We start from the raw sequence: 13,818 nt of genomic DNA on the forward strand, positions 1-13,818 counted from the left end.
AACAGGTGAATGCATAGTTGCTAGAGTTTGGCTCACTTTCTTCGTGCATGCAATACAGAATACCAATGAAGCAACCATTGCAGCACACAATGGCTGCATATTCCCACTTCAACTAATGCAATCAAGACAGTCCCCCACAGGCATGCCTGGAGTCCCATTTTCCCAAGAGATTCTGAATTCTGTCAACTTGACTACACTAATCATCACAGTAACTAAATATATTGAAAAGTACTTATGTGTATCCCTAACCCATTTAGAACCATAGTGAATTCTTTCTTTCTTTTCTTTTTTGGGGGAAAGGGGAGGGGTTTTCGAGACAGGGTTCTCTTGTAGACCAGGCTGGCCTCGAACTCACAGAGATCCACATGGCTCTGCCTCATGAGTGCTGGGATTAAAGGTGTGTGACAATACAACAAGGCCCATAGTGAATTCTTTACATAAGAATTCTACAATACCATGATTTTGTTTACAGAATGAGCTGATACTGGGTTTCTGTAGGTAGATTTATCTTTTGCAATTTTGTGTCCTGGGTGTGATGTAGAGTGGACATCAACATCACATAAATGACAGCTAGTGAATTCATAGGAATACTAAATGCTAATATGTAACCTAATTTGAACTTACCTTTTCTGTTAATACTTTGCCTGATACACAAGTATATTCTGATTCTACATGACTTTCCCACAGACAAAAGAGGTTTTAATATATTGGAGAAGATCCAAAATGAATCTCAAGTTATATAAAACATATCAGAGTAGAGTTCTACTCCCTAGATAGGCTCAAGTGTAATCTAGCCACAAAGCAACCCTGAGTGCTCAGCAGGTGTCTTTTCTAGAACTGATAAAAAAAAGTGTATATAAAACTATTTATCTTAGAATTTACTTGACAAATGACTTTCACAATACCTTATCACTGCAACAACAAGAATCCTTGCCTGCAGCTTAGTTTTCAGTTTCCAGTCATACTGCTATTTGTCAAAATACTTTATCCTATCAATCAACAGCAGCTGTGAAAAGGACCAACAGTGATTAACAGATGAGACCACTGTTGCATTTAGTGAAGTTTGTGCCTGAAAAAAAAATAACTATAAAGTCACTCTGAGATGTTTCAGAATCTTTTTACTGACAGCTTTATTTAAAAAATACAAATATTTTTGAATGTTGGATTTTAAGCATCATATAACAAAGAAATCTACATCATATTAGTAACTCAAAGATACAAACACCATCCACTAATTTAATACTACACTATTTAGGATAACTTAAAATTTCATTGTATCAACACTTAAGAAAACAAGTTATTTCTAACATGCTGCTATAATTAAAATTAAAACCAGTTTTCAGCAGCAAACTTAGTCTTGCTTAAAACAAAGATAAAACCGATGGTGAATTGATGCAAACATTCCACAAAAAAACCACTTCTTGTGAATTCTTACACTTATCCAATATAACTTTATTTTTCATGGGGACATTGCAGGCCCTGTGACTGCAGCCAGGCTTTCAAGGTTTACATTAGGCTACTGTGAACAAGCTCCTGGTTAGAGAATGGATTTGGGATGTGATAACCTAAGGTAATTTGTCAACCTTCAGGGACAATGAAATGACCTTTTCCTTAATAGTTATATATTAGAACAGAAATGAGGAGCAAAGTATTTTGAAATCTGCATGTATCATCTAGTTGAAACTTCTATCAAGGTCAAATCTGAAAAAAAACTTGGCATGTCTTAGTCTTACAGAGTACATTCAGTGCATACTTTTGCATTTTTTCAAGGTTGCTAGTTAGACTGTAGGGATTTAAGAAATATTGCTTACTTTTAAAACAAGAGTAAGTGCTTTTTTTTATAATGAATATAGTTAAATTATTTGGCAGGTAAAAGCATCACATTTTCAAATACTCCTGAGAAAACAATAAAGACAAAACAGCTTTCTATGCTTTTTTTTAAAGAACTCTTTTTTCAGACTGTCTACAGAGAATAACACAAAATACTGCAGTTAATGGGAAAACTAAGCGACTACTTTCCTCTTACACCAAATGAGAAAAAAAATTTAATGACCTATCAACTACAATGGAAAATGTGGCTCAAAATTTAATGGAGCATAGCATCTTTGCATGAAAGATCAAGTTTGATTACACACTTTAAAAGTACCCATGGTGACATTATGAATGCATTTAGTTTGGGGAAAATAGTTTAATATCTTTCTCAGAAAAAAAAGTTTCAGTTTTTTTCATAACAAAACAGTCGTTACGAAGTCCAGCGCCACCAAGCAACCTTCATTCTGTCCCATACTGCTGAGAATGAATCAAAGGCAGGACGCACATCCAGGATGGTGAACTGGTAGTCCTTGTTGACCTCACCACCATCATAGTAATCAATCACATACCTAACTTCTGTGCCACAACGGTTGATAATCCAGTCATGCCTGTCGAAAGGCAACTCATACCTGGAATGAAAGCACAACAGTGAACGCTAAGTGCTGGTATGCATTGATTCTTGGTGTAAGCAGAAAGACAGACAGAAAAACAGCACATGTTCAGATGCCTGATCTCACATGCAAATGCCTAGCAGGGGATATGAGACTTGGGCAATAAGCCTATGGTGCATAGAGAATGTGGCATTGAAGAACTATGGTAAGTCTATGTCAGGTCATCTGTCTATAAAGGAAAAAGAGTAAAAGGATAGTTCTAAGGATCCCCCCCCCCCAAAGCACAATTCAATCTTTGGAAAATGAAGTAGGCACATGGCCATTCTACCCTCATAATTCTGCCCATCTATGAGTAAACTCAATGAGATAAGAAAATGCAGGCTGTATATACTTTACAAGATGGAACCACTTTCTTACACTCTAATCTCAGTGGTGAGATGTCAACAGCAGTTGTATACTGATACTTACCCCATCCAGGAACGAATTCTTGCCCTTGGTGAATATTTTCTGGCTTTGCCTCCAAATCGGACCAATGATGGGCCACAAGGACACTCACTGAAAATGCCCAAATAAGAAGTCTATTAAAGATACTTTCTTTCCTTTGAAAGGATGATGTTACAGTTTTATAGTAATATCTTTTTCCCCTATATTTATTTGCTATACTACCACATTTACAGAGGACAGTAACTTTTAACACAATTCAAGTAAATTGGTCCTATTTGTTGGAAACATTTCACTTTCCTTTTCGATTGTATATGTTTCTCTCTAGGCATCTGCTTGGTTTTCCTGCAAAATTAGGGGGGAAAGGACCATCTCATTTGAGAAAAAAGCACAGGCACACTCTCAGAAAAAAAACTTATGTATTGTGTATATGCTTTCTCTTTTGCAAAGAGCAGCTAGGATTTCTGCAGAGAAACACCAGAAACTGCTATATACAATCAACCCTTTGGGTGTGTGGGCTTTACCTTCACAGATTCAACCATCTATACACTAAAAATACTTGGGAAAACATTGTATCTGAGGACTGAGGATATAGCTCAGTTGGTACAGTACTTGCCTACCATGCGGAAAGCTCTGGGTTCAATGCTCAGTACCACATAAATCAGATACTGTGATATATTTGTAATTTTAGCACTCAGGAGGTGAAGGTAAGGAGGATTACAAATTCAAGGTTATCCTTAGGTTACATAGAGGTCTCCCTGGGCCACACAAGACTGTCTCAAAAACAAACAAAAACTGTCTCAAAACCAAACAAAAAAAGTAATAAAAATAAAACTGTGCATTTGCACTAAGCATATCTGATTTTTATTTCCTTTTCATTGTTCCTTGAATAAAACATTACAACTATTTACAATACATTTACATTATTTTAGTCATTTATAAGTGACTCTGTAAAATATGTAGGAAGATATACACATTATATGAAAATGCAATGAAATTATAATATAAGGGACTTTCAGTATACATGGCTTTTTTATCTTCGGATGCTCTGGAACCAATCCAAAAATATTGTGGTAGTACTTCACTGTTTCATTTTAACCAATTAACAGACTTTTTGAAGCAAAAAAGAATGGGGGCTGACTTCCAGGAACCAGTGTACGAACTGCTGAGCCTGTTTTTTAAGTAAACTGATCACTGACAGTGTCCTAATTAGAGAGTAGGACTGAGTTCCCTTAAGGGCCTGTCCTCTACTGACACAGGAGTAGAGGATATTCAAGACACTGCCCTTGACACAAACCTGATTCCCTGGTGGGGGCTGAAGGACTGGTCCACTAAGACAGGAGCCACTTATTTTGTTAGCTGCTCCCATTCGTAAGACAAGCTAATAATCCTACTATGTAAAGAAGAAAAGAATCTATATCCAGAGTACAACAAAGCCAGACTGTGGACTTTCTAGTATCTCTTCTCAAGAAGTTAACAGGTAAAGCTGTAACTCAATGTATGTAACTTTTCTTTTGAAGATATTAGAGGGAACTTTTATAGCCTAGCTAATTTTGCCAGATATCTGCAAAATGACTAAAGGTAATTGAACTGACAAGCTGAAATTCCTTTAGCTTTTATTTCTTTGTTTTTAAAACCATGCTGCAAGTAATGAGCAGGTGGCTTTAATTAGAGTACATTTTTAACCTAGGTTATAACAGCTACTTACATCTGAGTTAGCCAGCCAGGTTTTTCCTCTAGGTCAGAGGTTACTTACCACCAGGAAAGTCTACCCAACTGGCATCCAGCTAGCAACACTCATGTAGAGTTCATACTGAAATGCTCAGTACAAATACCAAAAAACAGACTACTATAAAAACAGCAAGTGGCTTTTCTCTAAAAAACTTACTAATTACGCTTTGGAAGGAATTTGAAATGTAAGCCAGATTATGATAGGCCCTTGCTGTGGAAGCTCCTTCAGCCAATAGCCTTTAAGATACCACTTAAAGATATCGCTTTAAGATACCTTAAAGATATCACTTGGGCGTGGTCTCTTATACTATAAATGCAGCTGTAAAGCCTGCACTGGCTCTCTTGCTTCCGGCTCTCACTTCCGGTTGCTAGAGTCCATTCCTGTTCCCCGTTCATGCAGAGGACTGTGATCGAGGACCGTGATCTGTGAGTCTCCCCTAAATAAATAACCCTGTATTATACATAATTTCTGAACTAGTGTGGTATCATTTTGTATCTTCCCCCATCAGGACATTGTTCTTTGTGAAGATACGCCCCATCGCTTCACTTCTGGAGGTGATGGTCTCAACCAGCAGTGTCACATCATTCCATAAACATCAAGCCTAGGACCCATTCTGGACCGGGTCACACCCCGAAGTAAGTCCAGATGGCGGAGTTGCAATAAAACTTCCAGGTGATGTGGAGAACCACTACTCTTTCAACTGACCTATTCTCTGAGAAAAGGGGCCCATGTGAAGACAGATCTTAAGGTCAGTCCTTACAAGGATTCCAGATAGTGAAGGAACAAAAAAAGTTCTTTCCTATAGCCCTTGGATCACAAAGCAATTCGGTCTCATTTCTGATGTGCTCTGTTCTGCTTTCAATGACCAACCTACCATACTTCATTCACTGAGAGATGAGGCTCCACCTACCCCTTCAATCTGGTCAAGCTTGAAATACTTGAGTCTTTCTAGCTATGTCAGAAAAGATTTGGCTTCTGTCTGGTGCCTCTGGAACCCAGCCACTGTGAGGTAAGGCAGCTGAGACAGCCACATTTAGAGACTGTGAGCAGGTACCCCTTTACTAGATGGGGGTTCATGGGTCATGCCTTCAGGAAACTCTAGCCCACAGCTCTGCAGCAGCCATTTCTGATCATGGCCTGATCATCTGAGGCCTAAGTCAGCATGGAGCACAGCTGAGCTATCTTTGCTTCAAATTCTCTATAAACATAAAGCTCAGGGAGTAAGACAGTGTGGTCTACCCTATAAGAATTATCACTGTTACACAAATGAATAACAAATTATTTAAATGTTAACACTGTAGGAAGGTTGATATGCAGTAAAAAAAAAGAAGCAGGAATATTTTTTAATATAACATACTTACTGAGCATGAAGGGCTTCCCACTTCAAAATCTCCTTCCAAGCCTGCTCATTATTCTGATTGTGAATTCTAATGATATTATACATGTCTTTCTGACTAATATCATCATCTTTCCACTTCCACCTAAGAAAGAATGTGCCAAAATTTATCAAATATCATTGATAAAGCCAAAATAGTTACTTCATGTATTCATAAAATGGTTTATACTTTTTTATACATCAAAGATTAATGGTTCATCTTAACTTTATTTCATGGAATTCTCCAAGCATACTAATTCACAAAAGCATAATTCATTTAGTACCATTGATAAATGATTTACCAACTTTTTCATGGCACTTTATATAACAGAGTTTCTTTTTTTATTTCTAAAAATATGATTGTTGTGATATGAATCGAAAAGACTGTCCGGCTCAGATAGATCCCATTCATTCAGTTATAGGCCTAAGTATAACAAAAAGGCGCAGTCCTTTCCATGAGCAAACAGGAACTCCTGAATGTTTGCTTGGGCTACAACATTAGGCTTTACCTGATTTTCAACCTGAACTTAAATATCAGTTATTTCTGGATTTCAAGCTTCCCAATTTTCAGACCAGAACTTCTAGCATCAGCTCCCCTGGTTCTCAGGGTGTGTGACTGATTAACCACATCACTGACTTCCCCAGGTCTCCCACTACCTGACAGCAAATCTTGGAAGTTATTGCTGGCGTCCATGATAATGGGAACCAATTCCTTGTAACAAATGTCTTCCTGACCACTTCACCCCTACTCCACCACCCCTTTGCCCTGTTACTTCTGTTTTTCTAAAAAATCTTGACCTTGAATACTAGCTTTGTACTTATATTCTGATAACTCTGAAAATTCTATTATAAACTGATTCACTAAAAATTACTGTATTTTTGGAGGTTAAAAAAACTTTAACTAATTCTGAAATAAATGTGGTAAGCAAATTATCTTCTAAATAATATCCTCACTTACCCTTTCCGTAGCATGGCATTCCAGAACATCTGTTCAGAAGGGTAAACCCACTTTTTCTCGGAGTCTGCTCTTGGAATAGATGACTCCTCTCTTGAGGTAGACAAAGTAAATGGCTGCCCTGGGGATGGGGTCTGATTAGGCGGTGGCATCTAAAGACAATCAGTATTGTATTTAAAGGTCAGCACGATGATATAAACCAAAAAATAGTCAGTACACCCTGGAAAGTTATTCACCACATAAGAAGTACAAATTCCCATTAAACCAGCAACATCAGACTTTCAACCTCTGACACTTTTGGTCATACTACTTTTTTGTTGTTGTTGTTGCTGTGATGAAATAACCAGTAAGAAAAAATTTATGAAAGACTTATTCTAGTTCATAGTTTGAGGAGACACAGTTGACCATGGTAGAGAATGCATGGGTACATAAAATGCCTTTGAAAGAGATAAGTGGAGATTACCAGGTTTGAAGGATCTAGGTTCTCCTTATTCTTAGCTGCAGCACCAGTAACAGGGCACTCCACGTACTCATAGGCCCGATCTTGGTGGGCAGGCACAGAGTGTGCTCTGCTCTCATCGGTTGGATCAGATGCTACTGCAGTCATGGGACAGCCTGAAATAATCAAGTATTAAAAAACAATTACTGTTAAGATAACATACCAACAGTGGAAGAAGGTACTTAGTTAAGACCTTAAAGAGCTAAAATTGTGACCAATACATTTGAAAAACTGTTTCTTCTACTTAAAGATGCCAAGAACTAAGCCAGTTAACTTTCTAAAGATGACAAGATGCTACAAGTATACTTTCCCTTTAAGAGAAAAATATATACAGTCTCCAATTCTGTCATGCCCCCAGCAAAAAATAAGCTAAAATCATCCTGCAGATTCAACAGTGGGTGTTGCCCATTATATTATTAGCAATGTCCTACAAAGTTCCTACCTGACCAGCAGCTGGGAGCTGACAGAGAAACCTAAGTGAGGGCTGGCCATACTTCATTGGGTGCCTCTGACTTCCAGCCATTAGTTCCAGACAAGTCAATGGGGTAGCAGCCACTATGTAAGCATCTATTGTTGATACACCCCCTCAAATATTGGGCACACGAGCAGAAAATGAGCAGACTTTACAAAGATTAAAAGAAAAAAGAAGCTCCTAGGGTGCGGATCCAGGCAGGTGTGGGGATGGAGAAGCTTGTTTAAACATCAGGTGAACAGGAAGGTACTTAAAGATCTGTGTCCCAGAGTAATGGCTGCTTCTGTCATGGAATCCTCCCTTGTTCCAGGCACCAGTAGGAAATACAGACTAGGCTGAATGCTAGATGTCATACATAGAAAAGACAAGTTTCTTTCACTTCCTTAGCCTCTCCTCCCAGGCCTTCATTCTCCAAGACCCCAAGCAGTTGTTCACTTTAGCGGTGAAAACGTAACTGCAATACCTCTCTCTGTAACATTAAAACACTAATCTCCCCAGAGCGTTGATCCCAGGTGGGTATCGGAAGGAAAACAGTGCTGTACTTTCCACATTTTATAACCTAGAGGCCCATTAGTCTCCTAGAAAGACTCACATTCTTGACGAATGGAAATAAAGCAGGATTACAAGTCTCTGTGGCAGATAAAATCATAAAGAGGACTACGAGATAGCAGAAGCTCAGTGCAAAGGCACACTTGCTTTGTTTGCTTTCTCTCAATTTCTACAAGAAGAAATACTGGAAGAGCATGGGACCCGTCCTTGTCCAAGGTCACAACGTTTTCACCAACTTTAGCACTTACGAGCTAAATGGCTTGGAGTACAGAAGTTAGTTTCTCGGAGCTTTAGTGTCCTTGACTATAAAACAAACAGAAAATCAATCCCCCATACAGGTTTATAAAGGTGAGAATGTAAGCCCTATCAGGCAGAGGATTTTTGTCTCCAACCTGCATTGCTATTTCTCTCTCAGTCAAGAAACAAAAGCCAGCACTGCTTGCCAGAGAGTAAGTGCTGACCTCTTGGAGTTAGGCTGGCTAACCCAGAGAAAGAATGATGGCACAGGATCCGTGAACATGCAGGAAACATGAATATGCAATAAGCACACCAACTGCCTCAATCTGAACTATCAAAAGCAGACAGGCACTAATTAAAGAACTCTTTATGCTTCCAACCTTACACTGGCATAATGGTCTATAAATTCACTTGGTGAAAGCTTATTTTGACCTAGATGAAGACTACAGCTGATTCGGGAGTAGTTTACTGAAACATAGCTAGACTGAGCTTTCTCAGCTCTGGCTTTCTTATTATTTAGCAACCAAAGATTCCATCCATGTCCGAGGCTGTAGCATGTTTAGCAGCATCTTTGGTCCCACTCCACTATATGTCTCAGTTGTGACAACGCAAACTATTTATTAAATGTCCCCTTGAATGATGGCTCTCCTCATCCACGACTAAAAACCCCTGATGTAGGCACAGGGAAACTTTGGAGAGGCCGTTTTGTGGAACAGCTGCTGGGTTTCCGTGCATGATCTCAGACAACCATCATCAGAATCCTGTGAAAAATATTACATTACACCTACAGATGACAGACTAAGACACAGAGAAGCTGTTTATGATAATGGCTAAAGAGCAGCAAAATTAGGACCGGTCCCAGGGTGCCTTACTCCCAGGCTTACAAGCCTCACCCGCAAACTACAGGTCTCTTCCTTTAGAACCATTGTCCCTCTTTCAAATTTCTAGCCAACAAGCAAACTACCTTTCCTCCGTGCTTCATGCATCGGGCATCCTGAAGGCGGTGAAGGGGGCTGATGATCTAAACCGTTTGAGGTGTTCACTGCGGCGGCAGGAGTAGATGTGGAGGAACCCATGGCTGGAACCACAGGGATGACTCCCAGTCTCAAATTTCCAACTGCCAAAGCAATAAGTCCGATTTCAATGCAGAGGCATAGCAACCAGACTATCAGCTCCTTGTTATTCTGACAATGGACGACCCTCATTCTTCTTCCCCATCCCAAGGGAAAGTACACTTGCTTGGGGGCAGTTTTAAAATACTGTCCCCTTTGGGGGAAGTACCGTGAAACCTATGCCACCATCTGGTGACCCTTCTCTGAGAGACTGGAAACACGTAAGGTGAAACCGTGTCTTACAGACCTGTTTAGACCTGGTAGTGGGGTCCTGGGGGGGAGGGGAAGGGTGACACGGGCCCGGGAGACGAAGCATACGGAACCGGACTCGAACCCCTGTCCTCGGGGGCCCCCGGTCTCAGAGAAGACAGGAGGTTCAAAAAACAGGGGAGTGTCACCAAATTGGGAGGCCAAGAAGCACCGGAGAAGGGCAGCACGCCACCGATCTTGTCGACCTGTCCCTGCGCGTCCCACCCGAACCAGTCCGCGGTCCCCAAAGGCCACCGCACGCCCTTCAGTACCTCAGTCTCCCCTCGGACTGGCCCGGGCGGCCACCGCGTCGAACCGCCAAGCCGGATACTCAGGGCAGCGACCAACCGCCGAAGCCGCAGTCGCCGCCGCCGCCGCCGCCGCCGCCGCCGCCGCCGCCGCCTCCTCCGCTTTTGCCTCAAAGGGGGTCACCGCTAACGCCTGGGTCACAGCCGGCCGGCGTTCTCGAGCGTCCTTAACTTCCTTTTCCGAAGGCGGGACTTCCGGAAACACGGGGGCAGGCCGCCGACTGAGGAGAAGCCCTGTCAGTCAGGGATGATGGGGCCCACCTTTTCCGGTTCGAGGCCTATAGCCGTCCGCGTCTTCTCTCTGACCCCGCCTCTATGGTCTGGGCGGTGTTTTCAACCCGGCTGGTGGCTGAGTCGCAGCGTGAGCCGGAGAGAGCTACTCGGTTCACTGTGGGTATGTGCGTTAGGGAGCAGAGGGGGCGCTCTGGAGTTGTCAAATTGCTGGGGGGTTGTTTTGGGTTTGTTGTTTTTTTTTTTCCACTGTCACTATGCGGGTCCTTACGTGTTTCCAGTCTCTCAGAGAAGGGTCACCAGATGGTGGCATAGGTTTCACGGTACTTCCCCCAAAGGGGGCAATATTTTAAAACTGCCCCCAAGCAACTGTCTTTAGGTCCTTGAAAGGTCAGTTTGTATTTTTTAATGGACACGGAGTGTTTGTGTGGATTTACGGAATAAAATACTATAATTAAGTACGTGTGCTTAAACTTTCTTTACCTAGTCCTTTCAGACTCCAGCGGCTGTTGTGAGTGTACTCCATGTAAACAAGGAATTACAGTTTTCATGTAAGTATTATATTTCATATAAAGTAAAGTAAGTTTTCATATAATTTGTGTATGGTAAACCAGCAGATGGGGGATAGTTATTTCATCCGTTACATTTTTTTGTAACATTTTGTACATAGACCGAGAACCATTGTTCTAAGGTGTGTATATAAAATCCAGCCCACCATATCCTTTTTTGAAGTTTGTGTGTAAATGGTTTCGGGCCTAATCATGTTGTATTGGATAATATATACTATATTTTTATATAACATATATTTAGATCTTTTTAAGATTTCCCATATGTTCTACAAGTCTTTCTCCTCTCGTTTTACACGGTCAGTTTCCCATTTTCAGAATAAATTTTTCTTTTTTCCAGCTCCCTAGTCCCTTCCTAAATTTCCTGTTAGCTCCCGCAGTTCTTTCTTCTCTTTCACAATTTATTGCAAGACTATCACCTTCCCTGGGTCCTGAACTTCCAGAGTTTTCCAAGATTAGAGGCAATAGGAGACCTCACACAGGATCGTGGCCGGAGAAAAGAAAAATGATATGGCCTGGGTATGAGGACATGAACAAGAAAGTTACATCAATGAGGAGGAGCACATAAAGAGGAGCATGCCCTAGTGATAATTAATCTTGACAAAGAAAATTCTACTTTTCCATTTAAGTGTAATTTTCTTACCTACATGTGGGTTTACTGAAGTTAGAATATATATCTTTATTAAGCTTTTTAATCCTGTCAATTATTTTTAAAATATGTCACACCAGGGAGTGATAGTTTACACTCTATGATCAGTCTCCTATGAGATAGGAGCTTACACTTATTACATCTTTCATCACAAATGTGTTGCTATGAAACATGTCATCCCTAGCAAGGGCTTAGTGATATAGGAGACTTTTACCTAGTACAAGATTCCTATCTAAATGTGGACCAATAACTATATCTATTATCTGGAAGTTTAGAATCAGTAAATCCTCAACAATATCCCTAATTCAATGATAATTATGGAGAACATATAACATATCAGGTACTGTAAAAATTGCTAGGAATATAAAAATGCTGAGCAAAGGCTTTCTTCTTCGGGACTTTATATTTAAGTAACTTATAGGTCAACTAACAATAAAATACATCTAAACAGATATAATTTCAAATTATTTGATTTGAAATATTATTTGACAGAGACTGAGGGGGAGACACACGATTGAAAATTTGATCTATGTAGAGGGGATTTCTATCTGTTTGGAGCTATTTCAAATTCAGACTATCAGGCCCTACCACAGATTTGTTGACTTCAGGTCTGCCTTACAAGTGGATACTAATCAATGCTAATGTTGAACTCAGGTCCATTTTGAAAGCTGAAGGCTGTTTTCCGATACATGACAAGGAAAAACCCAACTTCCTTTTTGGAATCTACATGTATGAGGATTATAATAAGCAAAGTTCTGCTTCTCGTTAAGGTAGATCTTCTCAGTTGAAAGTTGTTTTTGCTGCTCCTATATTGGGGCATTTGGCTATATTTGGAGACATTTTCAATGGTCATACTGATGACAGAGGTCGTTAGTAGCATCAAGTGGGAAGAAACCAGGGATACTGTTGAATACCCCAAAGCACACAGAAAAGCTCTTGTAATAGAGAAGTATCTGGGTTCATGTGTTTATTAGCCACGACCGTGCTATTTTGAAAAGTTCCTCCAGTTTTATTAAAATGATGTCAGTTTCTTGAAACCACAGTAATTATCACCCCAGAACCTACATAACTTGCTATAGCTTATTTTCTTCGATTCCTGATCCTTGGAAAGGACCCCTGGTGTGGTGAGAGATAGCTTTTAATCCCAGCATACAGGAGGCAGAGGTATGTGAATCTCAGCCAGTTCAAGGCCAGTTGAGTCTGGTTTATATAGTGAGTTGCAAATAAGCCATTGCTGCATAGTGAGAACCTCGTCTCAAAGAACAAAGATGTTTATGGATTACCTAACGTTCTTTGACAATTTGCTGGTTATTCCTAGCAATGGTCTACTGTGGACCATAAAAAGAAACTCAGCCTCTTTCCTTCCTGCCCCTCCTTTCTGTTCTATAACTGGCCATCAGCTGATAAGCAGATGGCAAGCTCTAATATTTACAGAGACTCCTCCATACAGTCACTTCACTAAGAAAGGGCTTTCACTGTACCCTTGTCTGTCCAGTGTCAACAGTGTCAGTGTGGAGAAACACTAAATTCAGAAATCCGTGGGCCCAAACTGAAAGCTGAAGTATAGACCTTCACAGTTTGGAGAGATAGAGACAGAGTTTGGAGAGACAGAGAAAAACGCTAAATAACTACATTGGGGTAATTTAACTTATTTCTATTACAACAGTCATCATGAAACTGAAATGGGCAACAAATGGTATATAGGTTAGGAATAAGATTATTAATATTGATGTCCTCATGATGAAGTTGCAGATTCATTTGTTGCTGCACATGAGCTTTTTATGGGTGGCAGCATTTACTATGAGTGGGAAAACATGGTAAAAGGACTGGTAAAGGTGGATGTAGTAAGCATTGCTTCAGCGAGAACCTCACAGAGCCGCTAAAGCTCCCCTTGCTCCAAGTGGAAAATAGTAGTAGAGTTTTGCCTAGAGGAATAGAGATTCAGTCTCTTTGTCACTGAGGATATGCTTAGTGACGGATCAGGTTTTCTAGTGCTCAGTGATGATCAAGAGAAGAGGGA

The 13,818-nt window shown here is 40.4% G+C and overlaps 1 protein-coding gene across 1 annotated transcript; it reads right to left on the minus strand.

Moving 5' to 3' along the window:
* Positions 1–1,113: 1,113 nt before the first annotated feature.
* LOC119804775 (holocytochrome c-type synthase) lies at positions 1,114–10,494 on the minus strand. The gene is made up of 7 exons (XM_038316438.2): positions 10,317–10,494; positions 9,648–9,800; positions 7,390–7,541; positions 6,930–7,078; positions 5,958–6,077; positions 2,892–2,978; positions 1,114–2,441 (listed from the first exon to the last, which is right to left on the minus strand). Exons 2-7 carry the CDS (start codon positions 9,757–9,759, stop codon positions 2,243–2,245), a joined length of 819 nt encoding a protein of 272 aa, XP_038172366.1. The 5' UTR covers positions 9,760–9,800; positions 10,317–10,494; the 3' UTR covers positions 1,114–2,242.
* Between the last annotated feature and the right edge of the window lie 3,324 nt (positions 10,495–13,818).

Source organism: Arvicola amphibius, chromosome X (assembly GCF_903992535.2).
Source record: "Arvicola amphibius chromosome X, mArvAmp1.2, whole genome shotgun sequence".
NCBI lineage: Eukaryota > Metazoa > Chordata > Mammalia > Rodentia > Cricetidae > Arvicola > Arvicola amphibius.

What these genes read in the sequence shown, in the direction of transcription:
- LOC119804775 (XM_038316438.2), bottom strand. Translation starts at nt 9,759, where the DNA reads ATGGGTTCCTCCACATCTACTCCTGCCGCCGCAGTGAACACCTCAAAC. An exon ending in ACCTAGATCCTTCAAACCTG is followed by an intron (nt 7,079 to 7,389) that starts GTAATCTCCACT and finishes GATTGTCTTTAG; the next exon opens with ATGCCACCGCCTAATCAGAC. An exon ending in AGAATTCGTTCCTGGATGGG is followed by an intron (nt 2,442 to 2,891) that starts GTAAGTATCAGT and finishes CTTTCATTCCAG; the next exon opens with GTATGAGTTGCCTTTCGACA.